At 37.9% G+C, this 18,143-nt stretch overlaps 1 protein-coding gene across 5 annotated transcripts in view; it reads left to right on the plus strand.

The window, feature by feature from the left end:
- Window positions 1-16,255, plus strand: part of cltcl1 (clathrin, heavy chain-like 1) — a 50,713-nt gene extending 34,458 nt beyond the window's left edge. For 2 of the 5 annotated variants that reach the window (XM_038277261.1, XM_038277262.1), the window contains 25 exons: window positions 128-328; window positions 427-579; window positions 745-867; window positions 1,738-1,875; window positions 3,392-3,556; window positions 3,699-3,879; window positions 3,988-4,151; window positions 4,242-4,367; window positions 4,479-4,621; window positions 5,350-5,584; window positions 5,660-5,782; window positions 5,875-6,020; window positions 6,099-6,282; window positions 7,319-7,511; window positions 7,586-7,743; window positions 7,951-8,115; window positions 8,640-8,915; window positions 9,190-9,339; window positions 10,060-10,191; window positions 10,297-10,407; window positions 10,689-10,859; window positions 11,742-11,963; window positions 12,185-12,211; window positions 14,623-14,698; window positions 14,900-16,255. In XM_038277261.1, coding sequence (XP_038133189.1) covers window positions 128-328; window positions 427-579; window positions 745-867; window positions 1,738-1,875; window positions 3,392-3,556; window positions 3,699-3,879; window positions 3,988-4,151; window positions 4,242-4,367; window positions 4,479-4,621; window positions 5,350-5,584; window positions 5,660-5,782; window positions 5,875-6,020; window positions 6,099-6,282; window positions 7,319-7,511; window positions 7,586-7,743; window positions 7,951-8,115; window positions 8,640-8,915; window positions 9,190-9,339; window positions 10,060-10,191; window positions 10,297-10,407; window positions 10,689-10,859; window positions 11,742-11,963; window positions 12,185-12,211; window positions 14,623-14,698; window positions 14,900-15,042 — 3,906 coding nt within the window. In that variant the 3' untranslated portion in view covers window positions 15,043-16,255. The remainder of the gene's footprint in view (window positions 1-127; window positions 329-426; window positions 580-744; window positions 868-1,737; window positions 1,876-3,391; window positions 3,557-3,698; window positions 3,880-3,987; window positions 4,152-4,241; window positions 4,368-4,478; window positions 4,622-5,349; window positions 5,585-5,659; window positions 5,783-5,874; window positions 6,021-6,098; window positions 6,283-7,318; window positions 7,512-7,585; window positions 7,744-7,950; window positions 8,116-8,639; window positions 8,916-9,189; window positions 9,340-10,059; window positions 10,192-10,296; window positions 10,408-10,688; window positions 10,860-11,741; window positions 11,964-12,184; window positions 12,212-14,622; window positions 14,699-14,899) is intronic. The other 3 variants (XM_038277264.1, XM_038277265.1, XM_038277263.1) reach the window with 2 other exon arrangements.
- The last annotated feature ends 1,888 nt before the right edge of the window (window positions 16,256-18,143 follow it).

The following is an 18,143-nucleotide window of genomic DNA, read 5'->3' on the forward strand; positions in this document are numbered from 1 at the left end:
GATCATAATACAAAAAGTGAAAGTGTTAAGTTATATGAAATTGTTGTTTAATTAAGTTTTTCTTCAGCTAGCATGAAATTTGTTGATAGATTACCATCTCCTCTCTGTTGTGTGCACCCACCCTCAGGGTATCCTCCGAACAGCAGAAACCATACGGAAGTTCCAGAGTGTCCCAGCCCAGCCGGGTCAGGCCTCTCCGCTTCTCCAGTATTTTGGTATTCTTTTGGATCAGGGCCAGCTCAACAAGTTTGAGTCTCTGGAGCTGTGCAGGCCTGTCCTGCAACAGGGCCGCAAGCAGCTCCTGGAGAAATGGCTCAAGGAGGACAAGGTAGGAGAGCTCTGTGGAGGATGCCCTAATGTTTTCTGCTCATCTATAGTGTTTGTGGATTGTAATAATTACTTAATGGGACTGGTTGTGCTTTACAGCTGGAGTGCTCTGAAGAACTTGGTGACCTGGTAAAGGCTTCGGACCCAACACTTGCTCTCAGTGTTTATCTCCGAGCAAATGTCCCCAACAAAGTCATTCAGTGCTTTGCAGAGACAGGACAGTTCCAGAAGATAGTGTTATATGCTAAGAAGGTAACCAATGAGCGCAGACTTCCCTTTTCCTTTCCATGATTTATTGTAATCATCTGTATTTACTGTTTCTTTTTTTTTCTTTTTTATCGTTTCCTGTTTCTATTTTATTTAACTTTAAAGAGTTCTAACAGATTCTTATATGTTTCTGTTCCTACACCTCTGTAGGTGGGGTACACCCCTGATTGGGTGTTTTTGTTAAGGAATGTAATGCGAGTAAATCCGGACCAGGGACTACAGTTTGCCCAGATGCTCGTTCAAGATGAGGAGCCACTGGCCAACATCAATCAGGTGAAATAAGCATGGTTAGGACACAGCTTGGAAATCAATGTGGATTGCTTTAAGCATTCTGTTCAATTTGACCAACTTGATCCCCAGTATAGTGAATCCATCACTCAATCATGTATCCTTCTTTCGTTTGTGCTTTCTACTCTTTTCCACCCTTAAACGACTTTTATCTGTTTTTTGCCATCTAATTCTTCCTTCTACTCTTCCTTATTTCATTTCCTTTGCTCCTTTTTTCCTATAGTTCTATTGTTCCTGTTTTTTTCCCTCTCCTTCCTTTGTTTATTTCTTTGGTCCTTTCTTCAGTCCTTCCTTCCTTCATTCCTTTCTTTGTTCCCTCCCTCGTTCTTTCCTTCGTTTCTTCCTTCGTTTCGTCTGTCCGTCGGTCCTTCCTTCCCTCCTTCCTTCCTTCCTTCCATAAAACTTACATTATAATAAATATTCTGCAATAAATTCATAGTATTTATGTTTGTACAGTAACTAATTAGGGTGGGGAAAAAGTACAGGATCTGGAAATGAAAAATGTGCTGCAAACTTTAGAAGAAAAGTGCATGTGCATGTGTTTAATGGTGCACATATAGAGCAAACTCAAGAAGTGTCTAGTATGGGAGTCAGTCAGCCTTTGTTGTTCCAGATGTGCCAGCAATGCCAAGAATTCCCTGAGTCAGTGACTCCCTCCTCCTTAAAGCCACATCCTCACTCTGCTTTGGAGTAGCGCTGGAAGTTGAGCAGAAAATTTGAAGAACTGAAACATCTGGGGGGCTCTAATGTTGTTGTGTCACCTTTACATTAACTGAAAACGATGCTCTGCAGCACAATAAAGTCTTTGATTTTCCTAACTTTGGTGTACGCTGTTTTTGTGTTTTCTTTCTGTAGATTGTTGATGTTTTCATGGAGGGCAGCCTAATTCAGCAGTGCACATCCTTTCTGTTAGATGCTTTGAAGAACAACCGCCCAGCTGAAGGACACTTACAAACACGTCTCCTTGAGATGAACCTGATTCACGCTCCACAGGTGAGCGAGGTTTTTTTTTGACTTAACTGCAAAAAAACATTAATGATCTTTATACCAAGTAGAAAGTCTGAAATATTTTTTTGTTGCACAAACAATAAGAATAAACGATGTCCAGATACAGACGCTGAGGTGTATGTATTGAACAGTTCTAGAAATACATAATTAAGGTTAGGGCTCGCAAATAATTGGTAAAATCAATGAATCAGTCAAGTTTTCTGTTTATTATTACATTTTTGGGAAATCTGTGGCTTATTTATTCACCAATTCAGTTGTTAGCTCAGGTGGACATCAGTTTATAGATACTGAAACTAATAAACTAGCTGACTGTGCAACATCTCTAACTGTAAATATTTATTCTCATTGTGTGTTGCAAACACTGTTTAACAAGAATTTTCACAGCTTGAATTTCATTGCCCTTTATTTTAAGGTCACCTCCCAAAGGGAATGAAATAAAAGTTAGTGATTCAACCGCATGTGTATCTTTTGTCATTTTTATTATGAAACTAAAGGGAGAAAAACAAGTCGATTAATCTGATAAGATAGGGAAAAAATAGCAGATTAGATTTTTTTAAGACAAAGCACCAGTTAATGTTATGTATTCTGGAACAGCTGCTTTCTTAACCTAGTAGTTTATAATTTATTTTCAAGGTATTCACTCCTAACCTAACACCATCTTAGAACCTTTAATGGCTATAAATCAGCTGAAGTTTTTTCATATTAAACAAAACAAAATGAGGCAGATAACAGAAAAGTAGAAAGAAAATGTTAAATGTCTAACAAATCCCAGTAGGTAGGTACGTTATGTTGTAACTGGTTAGCTCAGGATTCTTTTCCTGTTGTAAGAACGACTTCTAACTTACCATAGTCTAAAGTCTCTTCAGGCTCTAAAAAGATTGCCCAGGATTGCCTTAATCCAACTGGCTCACAGTATAATGCTGCCACCTCCATGCTTTATCAAGGGGATTCTGTGTTTAGGATGTGGTCTTATTTGCCAAAATTTGCTCGTTCTATATGTTGTGTTTGTGTTTAGCGGAACTTTTCACAGTTTCAACACTTTTTTTTTTTTTTTTAACCAAAAGTTCAGATGCAACCAATAGTTGTCACGTTGACAGTTTCTCCTGTTTTCTTTTTATCTCTGCTGCATCTCCACAGTAAACAGCCCCTTGGCTGCTCTTGAATAAAGCTCTCCTTGACTTAGGTGTAGCATCATGTTTGGGTATATTTGTAGTTGTTTAAACTCCACATTTTCATAATAAAGAGTGCTTTATTTATAGTTTTCAAAGCTGTAAATTCTCTCTATTTTTCTGCTGTGGTTTTTCATGTTTGCTGTTAGATCAGTAATATTATTTACAACCCTCTGCCGTCTGAAGGAAAAGTGAAGTTTCAAGTAACAGTAAAGTAGGAATTTCTGACCTTAAAATGAACCCATTCATCTCCTGCCGTAGATGGATGCTTTGAAGTGAAAAGTCGCTCTTAATTTGATCTGTGCGTTGATGCATGTAATGAACATTTTCAGGTAGCAGATGCGATCCTGGGGAACCAGATGTTCACCCACTATGATCGGGCCCATGTCGCTCAGCTGTGTGAGAAGGCAGGACTTCTGCAGAGAGCACTTGAACACTACACCGACCTGTACGATATCAAACGAGCTGTGGTGCACACACATCTGCTCAACCCTGAGGTACGCCTATAGCAGCGCAGCCAATTTTGTAAATACAGCTCCATTGGGAGCCGTTAGGATTTTATTGTCTTGATGCATAGAGATGCTTTTAATCTCTTCCTTTGCATTCAATTTTTTTGAATTTTTTTGTTTTGCTTTTCAGTGGCTGGTAAACTTTTTCGGCTCCTTGTCTGTGGATGACTCTTTGGAGTGTTTAAGGGCCATGCTGTCTGCTAACATAAGGCAGAACCTGCAGCTGTGCGTGCAGGTAGCATCAAAGTATCATGAGCAGCTGGGAACCCAGGCGCTAGTCGAGCTCTTTGAGTCCTTCAAAAGTTATGAAGGTAGGTGTGTAGGCATTTCTGTTTAATTCAAGTTTTAATGATTTATTTTTATTACATAATTAATTATTTCCTATCAGTGGTAAAAAAAAATGACTTTTCTCTTTCTAGGTTTGTTTTACTTCCTGGGCTCCATTGTCAATTTCAGCCAGGAGCCTGATGTTCACTTTAAATACATCCAGGCTGCTTGTAAGACTGGTCAAATTAAAGAGGTGGAGCGAATTTGTAGAGAGAGCAACTGCTACGACGCAGAGAGGGTTAAAAATTTCCTGAAGGTATAACTGCTGCTTCCTATGTGCAAAAGAGCAACTCTCACCTCTCCTTCACAGATGATCACACTATTCTCATGTTGCTGCTGTTCACAGGAGGCCAAGTTAACAGACCAGCTTCCCCTCATCATTGTGTGCGATCGCTTTGACTTTGTCCATGATCTGGTGCTCTATCTTTACCGCAACAATTTGCAGAAATACATTGAAATCTATGTTCAGAAGGTAAGATGGAGGCCCTATACTTGATGTCCTACTCCACAGGTCCTCAGCTTATCTATGCCTCACTCTATGAATGTTACTTGATTATTTAGAATTTGATCCATGCATTAACAGGTGAATCCTAGTCGGTTGCCAGTGGTGATCGGTGGTTTGTTGGATGTAGATTGTTCTGAGGACGTCATCAAGAACCTGATCATGGTGGTCAGAGGACAGTTTTCCACAGATGAGCTGGTGGATGAGGTGGAAAAGAGGAACAGGTGAGGTCTGATTACACTGCAAAGCCATCCTCTCTCCCATTTTTCCCTCTGCTGTTCGGTTCTAATTTCATTTAATTTCTTCTCTCTATACATAATTCTTTAGAAGTCATCTATGCAGTCAGACCTCAATTCATATAGTTCTACAGTTTTGCAAGCTTCCATACAGGCTGATCCAAGACTTTTTGTGATACTAACTGTAGCAACATTAGTCCTTGTGTGTTAGTCTCTGTGAGGTTTATATACCAACTTCTTAGATTAACATTCCCAAATCACTGTTAAAATTTCCCATCATAAACAACTAGTCTTTAAAAAATAAAAAAAAAACACTTCTAGAATTTGAAGAAAAGATGTGTTTTCTTTAAATCTCAAGTAAGAAACCATACCCCCTTCTTTGGTTGATATGTCTTTTTTTAACAGACCAGTGAATTAGTTTAGGGCTGAAACTAACAATTACTTTACTAATCGATTATTCTGTTTGTTTTTTTTTTCAACTAAAACTTTACCTCTTGAGGAACTTTGGTAGGAGCATATTGACAGACCAAAAAAGGTTTTTTTAATCTTAAATGCAAAACATTTTTTTATATATAATTTTGGTATAGTTACTGCTCTAAGTTGGTTGTTCTCTTAGTTAAAGGCATGTGTTAGTCTCTATACTCTGGTTAATGATTATTGTGATTGTTTCAGCTATACATTTGTTAGAGAATATATTTACCTCTTTACCTTTTCAGGTTGAAGCTTCTGCTGCCATGGCTGGAGTCACGCATTCATGAAGGCTGTGAGGAGCCGGCTACCCATAATGCATTGGCCAAGATCTACATCGACAGTAACAACACACCGGAGCGCTTTCTGAAGGAGAACCCATTCTATGACAGCGCCGTGGTCGGGCGGTACTGTGAGAAAAGAGACCCCCACATGGCCTGTGTGGCTTATGAGAGGGGGCAGTGTGACCTGGAGCTCATCAAAGTGTGTAAATCCCATCAGTCTGACTTTAGAAAACTCAATATGCAGATGTCTTTAACTGTTTTTATATTCTCTCAGGTGTGCAATGAGAATTCATTATTTAAGAGTGAAGCTCGATATCTGGTACGACGGAAAGATCCTGAACTTTGGGCTAAAGTGTTGGAGGAAAACAACCCTTACAGAAGGCAGCTCATCGATCAGGTTTAATTCATTTAACACCAGTCCTCAAGGCACTAAATTTCTACCCTCATCTTTATTTATTTATTAATTTTTTTTTGTATTGCCACCCTCAGGTGGTGCAGACAGCTCTGTCCGAGACCCAGGATCCAGAGGAGGTGTCAGTCACAGTCAAGGCCTTCATGACTGCAGACCTGCCAAACGAGCTAATTGAGCTGCTGGAGAAGATTGTTCTGGATAACTCTGTCTTCAGTGAGCACAGGTAATTAGGGACACATGGCTTCTTAGTAAATCTGCAATGCAAGTATCCATTTGTTTTAATAAATTTAACTTTTCACAGGAACCTCCAGAATCTGCTGATTTTAACAGCTATCAAAGCTGACCGCACTCGTGTGATGGAGTACATCAACAGGCTAGATAACTACGACGCTCCTGATATCGCTAACATCGCTATTAGCAATGAGCTCTTTGAAGAAGCGTTTGCTATTTTTAAGAAGTTTGATGTGAACACCTCAGCCATTCAGGTAAAAGCAAAGAACCAATTATAGACCGATATTGATTAATGCAGACATTAACCCAGACTCGGGTTAATTTACAGCTCAAAACACACACAACACGTTATTTGGTATTGTTGACCATATTTTCCTTTCTTTTTTTGTGTTTTATAAAAATGTGAGTCAAGAAATTTTCTACATACCAAACTGAAAGATTGTTGTTCTCCACTTCAAAAACAATTTAGATTTTAAAATGGAGAAACTTTCTATTTTTTTTATTTCAAAATTTTATGTATAACATGGATGCATAAATACCTGCATTTTATTTCAGAGTTAAATGCTGTTTAAAGTAACGGATTATAATTAAAACTGTCTCCGGACCTTTACTGGTTGTTGATTTTCTTTCTTTGGACCCGCCTGATTTTTAATTGGTTACCCCCGCTATAAACTGTGGATCCTTCCTTAATTTCTTTGATTTGTATAATGACATAGCCCTAAAACAGCCTGGAGTAGAAAATAAGGTTGAAAATGTTTTTATTATGATTCATATATTTAGGCCATAAAATTATTCTCAAATTAAAATATTACATATATTCAGAGTTGTGGGATTTTTACAAGTTTTCTCTTCAAGGATACATTTTCATGTTAAGATATAAACAAAGCCCAAATAATAAACACATTTATGTTCAATTTGATGAAGATTAATCATACATTTTTAAATTATTTGGTCATTTAAATTACACATAACACTTTTATTCTTGTTTTTATAAATCCCCTTCAGTTAAAACAAAGCCTATAAAATAATATAAAAATGCACTGCTTTGTAAAAAAAAACATTCTAAACAAGATTGAACAATGCCATTTAGTCCATTTTCCATTTTTTTGAGCCCTTTGTATCAAATTTTCCTAGTGACAATGCTCATGTATTAGTTTTTTTTTTAAAATAAGTTTGATTAGTATGATATTGATATAGATTTGTTCGGCAGCCATTTTCTTGTTGCATCTCTACTCTTCTGATCTTCTCACCAATCATTGAGTCTTGCTTTTTTTTCCACCTTTTTTGTAGGTTTTGATCGAGCATATAGGGAACTTGGATCGAGCCTACGAGTTTGCCGAACGCTGTAATGAGCCTGCAGTCTGGAGTCAGTTAGCTAGAGCTCAGCTGCACAGAGACCTGGTCAAAGAGGCCATTGACTCCTATATCAAAGCTGTGGATCCATCGGCATACATGGAGGTGGTTAATGCAGCCAGCAAGAACAGTAAGCCACTGCTTTTCAGAATATCTGTGCCGCTTCAGTGTGTCTCAGCTTCTGATTGAGTGTCTTTGTTGCAGATAACTGGGAGGACTTGGTGAAGTTCCTACAGATGGCTCGTAAAAAGGCCAGAGAGTCGTATGTAGAGACGGAGCTGATTTTTGCTTTGGCTAAAACAAACCGACTGGCCGAGCTAGAAGAGTTTGTCAGTGGGCCCAATAATGCTCACATTCAGCAGGTAAAAAACAGCACAGGAATTGTGGGGTCAAACAGTTTGAAAGGGTACAAATAGTTTTCCTTTTAGGCCCTTTATGATCCAAGTTAACCTAGATGGCATAGATTTAGGTACTGTTATAGAGTACTGTTTTCAACTATTGAGTTATTCACCTTTTTCCCCCCCCCATAAAATGCAAACTAGGCAAAACTTGTGATCATTTAATTTCAGGTGGGGGACAGGTGCTATGATGAGGGAATGTACGAAGCGGCTAAACTTTTGTACAACAACGTGTCCAACTTTGCTCGACTTGCGTCTACATTAGTTCACCTTGGAGAGTACCAGGCAGCTGTGGACAGCGCCAGGAAAGCCAACAGCACCCGGACCTGGAAGGAGGTAAAAGACAAAGAAACACCTCCATTTACTAGATCCTTGACTACTAATCATCAACTATTTTCCTTTTAGTGTAAGGAAATAATCTAGAAAATAAAAAGAAATGCAGTCAGATGTGGTTTACAAAGCTTTGATAACCTGTTTAAATCAGTTTGAATTTTAAATGTTAATGTCCTCTTTTATAAGGAAACATTCCTATTGAGGAGTCAGAGAATTTAGCAGCTTCAAATACCTTTGTTGTTTAGAGAAATCATTTTCCCTTGTAATTTTTTCCTACTCTGATTATATTCAGTTTCCTGTTTTAGTTAATTTATGCTCTTGCAATTTTCATACTGAGAACAAAACAAAACCTGATTATGAAAAGAAATTGGACTTGAGATCATATTTTTGCAAAAATCAACCTATTTAGGGAAATTAACTTGAATACAATCCTAAGGCTCTCTGCTAGATAGGCTTAAAAAAAAAGCACAGACATGATTTTTATATTATGACCTTTCCATTTATGTTTCTTTCCCTAAACTCAACAGGTTTGCTTTGCATGTGTTGACGGCGAGGAGTTTCGGCTGGCGCAGATCTGCGGTCTTCACATTGTGATCCACGCCGATGAGCTAGAAGACCTGATTAGTTACTATCAGGACCGCGGGTACTTCGAGGAGCTCATTGCTCTGCTGGAGGCCGCGCTGGGCCTGGAGCGGGCCCACATGGGGATGTTCACTGAGCTCGCCATCCTCTACTCCAAGTTCAAACCTCAGAAAATGAGGGAGCACCTGGAGCTCTTCTGGTCAAGAGTTAACATCCCAAAGGTAGATCATCTCTGGGTATAGGTTTGGAAGATGGGAGATTGTTTTCTGCAAAACTGTTATTTAAAACCAAACCAATAATCAGTATTTCTAGTCTTCTAATCGAAAATTATTCAATTATGATTCATTAAATCATTTGATTTCAGTTTTTTAGAAGAATGTTATAATATAGGATTTACTGTAAAAGTATCAAAATAAATTTCAGCTGCTTTACATAAATATGGTGTTAGTTAGCTTCTGGAAAGTAGACTTTATTTCCTGTTTGTCTGGTTTCCAGGTTCTCCGAGCAGCCGAGCAGTCTCATTTATGGGCAGAGCTGGTTTTCCTTTACGATAAATATGAGGAGTATGACAACGCAGTCATCACTATGATGAACCATGCAACAGATGCATGGAAAGAAGGGCTGTTTAAAGACATCATTGCCAAGGTAAGCACCTGTAATGTATTAGAATACTTATTTCTACAGTTTTTAAAACAAAATTCATACTACTACCATTGTTTTAATAAGCAACAAAAACTGTGTACCACAAAATGTGTCCTCATAAACATGAAAGGACCTTCCTAAGATATGTTCCTAAAGAAATTTAAATCCTATTTCAAAAGCAAGTAAATCCTGCTTACCTTTCATTAGAACTCATGTAAAAATCAGAAATGAATGCTCGTTTATCTTGCTCCTACAATAACACAAACTATGAACCTACTTTTTCTAAATCTTTATCATGGTATGTATTTGTATGTTCATTATGCGTTTTATTTGCTTTTGACTCAGACGTCATGAAAACATTTTTGCTTGATTGAATGGGAACAAAGACATAAGGCTCAACAAATGAGCAAAATACAACATTCTCTTTTAGCTTAAATGCCATTGGTAGAGAGCTAGCCTGTATAGCTTTAACTGATACTTTAAACCATTTTCTTTGGTGGTTCAGAGCTTAGACCTCTCTGAAAGTCTGATCTTTGTACATTGTCCAACCTCTACAGATCCAGATTGTTGGTTTACTTATTTGTTTCTTTACCTTTTTTTTTTTTTTTTAAACATTTTCTGCATCAGTTTTTGTCACTCAAAAGTCTTAATCTCTTAAAATTAAATGTTTATTTCTAAATTTCTTATAAATCATCCTTACATGTGTTGTGTTTTTACTTTCAGGTTGCCAATGTTGAGTTGTACTATAAAGCTCTTTCTTTCTACCTGGAATACAAACCTCTCCTCATTAATGACCTGCTGACTATTTTGTCTCCACGGTTGGACCACAATCGAGCCGTCAGCTTTTTTTCTAAGGTAAGCTCCTGTGAAGAAGGCAAACTTTGCAGTGCATTATCTCCTGTGTCTTGGAAAGGCTGTCCAGTTTATTATTTTGATGGATTTTGTACTTTGCATGACCAGATGAATCAGCTGAAGTTGGTCAAACCTTACTTGAGATCGGTCCAGAATCACAACAATAAGGCCGTTAACGAAGCGCTCAACAACTTACTTACAGAAGAGGAAGACTATCAGGTCTGTAGTTCAAAGGATGTGGAACAGTGTGGTAGTTTTTTTTCTTTGCTTAAACTGACTGTGCTGCTTAAATGTTTGAGGCTATCTGTGTTAAGGTTAGACGGTTTCTTGGAGCTGATGTGGTTCTTATTGCGACTCTCATAATGCATCTAAATTTGTAGTTTATTTAGATCAGACATTTACTGTTGGAAAAGGCTTTTTTTCATCACTGTTAAATGTTTGCATGTAGTCCGTAGAATTTGTTTTCACTGATTTGTGTTTTTTTTTTTTTTTTTTTGCAGAGCCTGAGGGCCTCCATCGATGCTTACGATAACTTTGACACCATCGGCCTGGCTCAGAGGTTAGAGAAACACGAACTGATCGAGTTCAGGCGCATCGCTGCTTATCTGTACAAAAGAAACAACCGCTGGAGGCAGAGTGTGGAGCTTTGCAAGAAGGACAAACTATACAAGGTAGAAAAAACCAAAACATGTATCAACAGATGACCTATATTGTGATATTAATAGGTTATCGTGCCACATTAATTATAAACTCTAATTCACTTTAAAATGATTTGATTAGGATTCCAGGTTATTAGATTTTTTTTTACCATTTGTACCTCTGGTGGCTCCATAAAATTATCTATAAATGCTTTATTTACATTCCAGTATATCAGATTTAATGTCATCCTTGTTTACTATTTCTAAACAGTGTTGCTACTCAGTGCCAAACACCACAGATGTGCTGCAGTAACTGTTGTGAATGTAGTAATGCTTCTGATATTTTATTTCTTTTTATCTTTTGTGAAACTTTGTATGCCGTGATGAATTTACAGACAACCCAACCAACAGCAAACATACACACACATTTCTTAAGAGTTCAAGTAAATTGAAGAATATATTAACTTAATTTAAAACAAAAGCAAAAAAAATGATTTACTAAGTACAGGTTTCGTGACAAAAGGAAAGAAGGATGATGGAGTCATGAGGTGCTGCTATGCAAACACAAATCATCCTGTTAAGACCAATTGTATAACCTTGTCGGCTTAGCTTTAACATACTTTATAACCTGGTATCAGTCAGGAGTAGATGGCTGATGAGAAATATTTGCTATTCTTAATGAAGCCATGTTTGTCGACATAGACTATGACATCTAGTGTGTTATAATGCATGTTTTTTTTTATCTAAATCATGATTATCAGCCCTATACAGATAGAGTATTTGATGGGATTGACCCCATATACGTTTTTATTTTTCACTATAAAATAGTTATTTCACCTCCCAGCAGATGGTGCTATAGGTCTATTTCTATCTTCAATATCAGGTGAATAAACTTCTCTTCATGTTGTTTCCCAGGATGCAATGCTCTTCGCTGCAGAGTCCAAGGATGCAGAGCTGGCCGAAACTCTGCTGCAGTGGTTCCTGGAGGAGGACAGGAAGGAGTGCTTTGCTGCCTGCCTGTTTGCCTCCTATGACCTCCTCCACCCTGATGTGGTGCTGGAACTTGCCTGGAGGCACAACATAATGGACTTTGCCATGCCCTACTTCATTCAAGTTATGAGAGAGTATCTCACTAAGGTGAGAGGACAATAACTGACCACTCTATGTATTACAACAGGTTTTATTTTTTTAGATTTTGGCAAAATATTCCAGCACAAAAATAAGTTTTTATTTTTACGTTTCATCTTGGGAAAAAATATACAATAGCCGGCATACAAAGACAAAGAAGACAGAACTGATTGTCTCGTAAAGTTTGACCCTGTGGACATGTTCAGTCATCTCTTTGGGTTCTTTTTCAGGTTGATGAATTTGCAGCGAAGGTGACGGTCTCTGGCCCCCTCTTTTTATTTTTAAAACATTTGTTTGTGCTCTGTTTGTTTTTCTTTTGTAACACTGTAGGAACGTAGCATGGACAGTAGACTGAGCACGACCTAACCAGCCCCGATCCTGTGGTTGCAGAGCGCAGGCTTTTGTTCCACACCAACCACCACCAATACATTTTTATTTTACCAGCTGAAAAACAAATAACTTGAGCAATTATATAAAAATATTTGGAGCAGTTATCTAAAGTCAAAATAAAAACGGATAAAGCAAGAAACTATATTTCTTAACACCCTAAAATGTATTTTTTTGTTATACAATCATACAACAAATATACTGTATAGTAATTGGTTAATCAGGCTAAACTAAAATATATTTATTTTCTTTGCCTTTTAACATAGCAAAAATGAATATAAAAGAGCATGTAGACACACCAAGGCAGTTTTACATGGGGTTCACTGATACACAGCTGGTGTTATCTGAGCAATTTACTTTTACAAAAACACACAAACAAGAAGTTGTTGAGCAAAGTATTCAGCCTTTTGTCTGTTCTTCTCTTTACAGGGCAACACAAGTACAATCTGGATATTTGCCTTTTTCAAGCCATAGCCTTTTGAAACCTTGGCCTACCTTCATTCTAGAAACTGTCCCAAATCAAAACTCTGTGATGGTGGTCGGAGCTAAAGCCTGCTCACAATTTTTTTTTCTTTTCTTCAGGACTACATATGAGTCTGTCCTGGTCTAACAAAACCCTCTTACCCTTTAACTTGGCCCTCATGGGGCTGCATCTAATGCTGAGTGGCATTTTTAAAATGGGGACAAGATGGAGTTCAATAACAAGGAGCCATGCTGTCCCTTAGACACCTTTTAAATCTGACTTTCTTTTCTGTTCTTTACATCTCTTAATTGACAGTAAGGTCTCCACACGTAGCCAGAGGTGTTACACACCTGATCAACATTGTGATGTAACTAAGCAGGGAAGCAAGATTATGGTGCACAACCTTGCCCATATTTGAAGCAATAATTTGAAAAACCTGAAGAAATGTTTTTGATTCATTTTAACTCAACTCAAAATTGTTGGAGACACATTGGATCTGGAATCACATTGCATGCTATGAAAATGCACATGCCCGGAAAAGCAGAGGGCTGTGCAGTAAAGTGGTCTTTAGAAAAAATGCACCACTCAAAAGCTCCTTAGATGCAACCCCATGTTTCTAACAGCAGGGAAAGCTTTCTAGTTTTTAACTGCAGGCTTCAAACAAAGAAAAGTGGGAGCCTCCTTTCTCCTTTTCCCTGGCAGTTCTTTTGGCTTTAATTCTAAGTTGGTGATTTAAAGCATTAATTAAAAAAAATATTCACATTCACCGTGAATAAGGTTCCTAAGTGCTTTTCAAGTGCAGTTTGACCTTTGTGACTTTCTTAAAACCATTTTTTAAACTTCCAACTCAATAGAAATCAACACTGATTGAGGTGCGCCGCTGTTTAAGCTGATTCCACTTACATAAGAGCCCCTTTACGTCCATTAGTATCTACAGTTAAAGCTCAGCCTCTTTCTCCAAAGTGCTATTAGCAGTTCTGTCACAAAGACTGGACGTTTGCCTGGAAAATTAAATTAAACATGGGAGCTTCTTTTGATTAATGAGCTCAGCGCTATGAATAAGATGCATGTGATGGCTCTGCTTCTAATGACGGTGATCTGGCTATAGGCATGTATATAGGCTATGTAGCTTCATATCCCCCAATAATATTTCTTTAACCCTGATGTATGTTATAATCCTACCTATAAAGGGTCAGTTCACAGACTTTCTTTGTTTAGTGATGAAAGTATTTTAAAGTAAATCTGAATGTGTTTAATTACATGTCTTTCCAGTTGATTGTGAAATCAGACCGTCTAAAGGGAGCCAACGACACCCCCGTCTACCTCTGTGTAGGGAATAAAAAGGATATCATGAATTTGGCAACAATATGAATTTTGTTTCCATTTAACTTTGGCGAACTGACCCTTTTAATTTTACTGGTAGCTCTTTTAGACATTTCTCACCAGCCCTGCATGACGTCTTCTCTGTGGTAGCCATAGCTACACTGTGAGGTACAGTGCGTTTGCCATGATGTTTTTATAGTGACTCTGATTTATATTTACTTTCTAATGGTAAATAGGACGTTAGGAAAAAAGTGATAATGTAACTGTTTTATGACAGCCGAAAATAAACTATTAAAATAAAGAGTTTACATCTTTGTGACAATATCAGTGTAGCTGGAAGTTTTTTAATTAACTGCTATATTTTGTTTCTCTTACAAGCTAATCCAGCACAGTAAAACAATGAAACTACAGCTGTATATTCAATTTTAGTAGGAAGATCTCTGACAGGTCGCACACTTTGGAGAATTTTTCATCTGTGTTCTTTGCTGCCCTCAGGTGGATAAACTGGAAGAGGCAGAAAGCCATAGAAAAACTGAGGATGATGTAAAGGAGCCTCAGCAGATGGTGTTTGGTAAGTTTGGATTGCTGAATTAAGTGAAAATAATGCTATTTAATGGGACTTCTAAATTTCTGCTTTTTATAGTAAAAAAGTTAAATTTTATAGTACTCATAATTGTTTCAAACTAAAGCATTCATTGTTTGCGTTTCAGGCTGAGGTGTGTTTCTGTCTTTCTTGGATAAACCTTAAAGCGTTGTTTTTCTGTGTTACCAGGCCAGCAGCTGATGTTGCCCGCCGCTGCTTCTCCTGTGGCTCCTCAGCCAGCATACCCGGCTTACGGCTATCCTGCCCCTAACAGTGCTACTCCCGCCGCCGCCGGTTACCCTGCTCAGCCCCCCTACGGCTACAACATGTAGACTCCCGAGTCCTCATTTTATTCCAGCCATTTCTCCTGGTTCCGTTCATCTGAGGGAAAAAAAAAAATGATGCACACCTAACCTGAAACCTGCAACCCAGAGCCCCACCTTCCAACGATTCTCTGACCTCACTGACTGAAAATGCAGTAGAATCTTCATCTCAAGTTTCTTTATGCTCTGTTTAAACGAGTAATCAGAGACATTATCAGTCCTACGGCGACCTCCCTGCCATCTTTCCACTCGGACATTAACGACTGCATCAATAATCTGAACTGCATGAATTCGCTTCTCAGCTGCTGGAGGAGCACCTTTACTTTCACCAAACCACTCTGCCCCCTTGCTGTTCCATTTAGACTTTAACCATAGAGTTTCTTTGTTTTAGTTATTTTTTCGCACTGATGAAGAAGAGACTTATTTGAGAAGCAGCAGGAGAAGGAAGGAATGTGTTTGCTTCTTCTTCTTCTTCCTGTTGAAAGCACTGTTGCGGCCTTATTTAATCTGAGGTGGCTTGTTTGTCTCACAATTGGATTCACATCTGTGTCATGCTCTGTTAGGAATGACAGTTTCTGTGCAATAGTTCATTGTGTCATTTCACAACAGTTACAAGTATTTGCAGGAAGCAGACTAATGACCACTAGTGAATAAGGTTACAGTCTGTGAAGAGCGTTTCTATGTAAGGAGCCTCTGGGGTTTTTGTGGACTCAGTGAAACCTTCACCCATCACACACCTGATTTCGTCATTGGACTTTTCAGAGACCCTAAATTGGACGTCCGAGGAGAAAAAAAAAAATGTTAGAGAAGAAGAAAGCTGGTCAAAATTAATAATAGGTGCATGTGCTGCCAATTCATAATTCTGCAACCAGGAGCACAACTGTCATGTCACACTCAACTATATGAAGTATTACAGATTTTGTGTCCAAAACAAAGATGTATGATACAAAAAAACTTCCCACCAAATAAAGACAAAAAAGATGTGGTGAAGCTTCAAGTCTAGAGATATAACACCTCCTGGTGCCAGTTGGGTAAACAAAACCGTGTATAAATTAAATGTAATAAAAATTCCTAACATTAGAAGTAAAATAGTATGAAACACTATATGTATTGCTTATAATGTGTTGTAGTCCTAATGGAAAAAAAAAAAGTATGAAGATTTTTTTTTTGTAAGAAAAAGGTCAAAACAGCAGCTTAATAAAAGGTGAAGTCTTGAGGCAAACCTGTGTAAAGTGGTCATTTTTTTATCTGTCATTAACTTGGTTAAAATTCATAAACATCTGTTTCTTTTTATATGATACTGATTCAAATCTGGTTTGCATGAATTAAAGCGCTGATTCTTCATGCTAACCGAGCCCCGGCTGCTTTAACAGTGGTTTAGCTGATTTTTGGTTTTGGTGTCTCTGAATTTCCTCCTTATAGCAGTCTATAGATGGATTCTACTGGGTTTAGGTCAGGTTAGTTTGAAGGTCCTTAAAGCACAGCGACGCTACAGTCTTTAAAGTAGTTATTGATAGTTTTGCCAGTGTGGACAGGCATCAAATTGTGTTTGAATCCATAAAACTTGACTGCAGAGGAAAGCATAGAAGGCTGTAAAACGTCCTGGTACAGATCTGCGATGGTTGGACTTGGAAAAACCCCAGCGGAGCAAATCATCACGGACAGTTAAAATTTCAGACTGGAGCTGAAGCGAATTGGATTCTGTGCTACTTTTATTGCGACATCTTCAACCAGGATCTCTAAACTAGGACTTTAGACCAATGGGCCAGCAGTTCAGTCCTTGAACTTGGTATCCAGGTAAGACTACTCTGATGTCACTGGCTCAGAAGGGGCTCACTGCAAAAAAAATAGAAATAGAAATCGAAGTCATTTTTTCTTAAATGTGTTTTTTCTTGAATTGAGGTAAGTGAGACACACTTTGCCAATAGAACAAGACAATTTACATTTAAAATAATTGCATTGTCTTATTTCAAGTGAATGTTATCCAATTATCTTAGAAATACTAATTCTATTGGCAAATCATCTTATTTAGCTACACAAATTAGGAGTACCGGTAAATAAACTTAGATTCAGACATTTTTACTTATTTCCGGATCATTTTTGCTGTGCTTAACAGGAACAGAAAGAGCCCAAGTCTATGGTGCTTCTCTGCAGTCCACACCCTGTGGATCTCTTCTGTTAAAGGCTGTTGTTTGATCCTGTTGTCACTCTTTTCTGTTACTTTTATTTTCCTTCCACTCAACCTTTCATGAAACGCTTAGAAACTGCTCTCTGTAATAGGAAAATGCCAACAATTGTCTTCTAAAACATCAAGTCAGCAGTCCCCATGATGATGCAGGTCGTGGTGGCATTTCTGTATTAAAAATGTTCTCTGTTGTCTTGATATAAATTTGTTTTAAACTGTTGAGGTTTAACTTTGAGTCACTATTACAATTGACAGAAAATACTTTAAACATCATTGGTCATGTTTAATTAACCTGTACAACTAAAACTGATTTATCAAACAGCTGGTTGCCATTAAATACTGTAGAGAAAAATGACACAGAGTGGTTAGTGTCACACATATGTTTCTTGAGAAATTAGTTAAAATATTAGAAGATGGGCTTTTCTTTTGAGTGTTTTTTTTTTCTTCTCTCCATCCGTTTGGTCCAGATGACATTTTTGGTAACTGGGCAACCAGGACATGATTGATGGCCAGAGCTCCAGCCTCTTTATCCAGGGAGGGCGTGGTTGGATGCTTGGATTTGTTGTAAAATAGATATAATGGATTATTGAAGTAGGTTGTTTAGAAAAAAAAAAATAAGATCACATTCATCCTTTTATTTCCTAGTGTCTGCATTTGCGATCAACAAAAAAAGGGTTGTTTTGCCCCACCCTTTTTTTAATATCTACGAAAATGCCCCTTTTTTATTTTTTTAAAAAAGTCACTAGACCATAATGACTTGCTTTGATGTCTCTGGCAATAAACTTCACGAATGTTCTCGGGAAATTAAGCCTAATTAGATCGCATAACTAAATATTTATTCATCCTTTCTTCCGCGAGCGTTGCGCTATTACGCACAGCCCTCCAGCACCGATATTTCTATGGTAACAATCAACATCTACGTTGA

Source organism: Cyprinodon tularosa, unplaced genomic scaffold (assembly GCF_016077235.1).
Source record: "Cyprinodon tularosa strain WSP-4 unplaced genomic scaffold, ASM1607723v1 ctg130, whole genome shotgun sequence".
NCBI classification, from domain to species: Eukaryota; Metazoa; Chordata; class Actinopteri; order Cyprinodontiformes; family Cyprinodontidae; genus Cyprinodon; species Cyprinodon tularosa.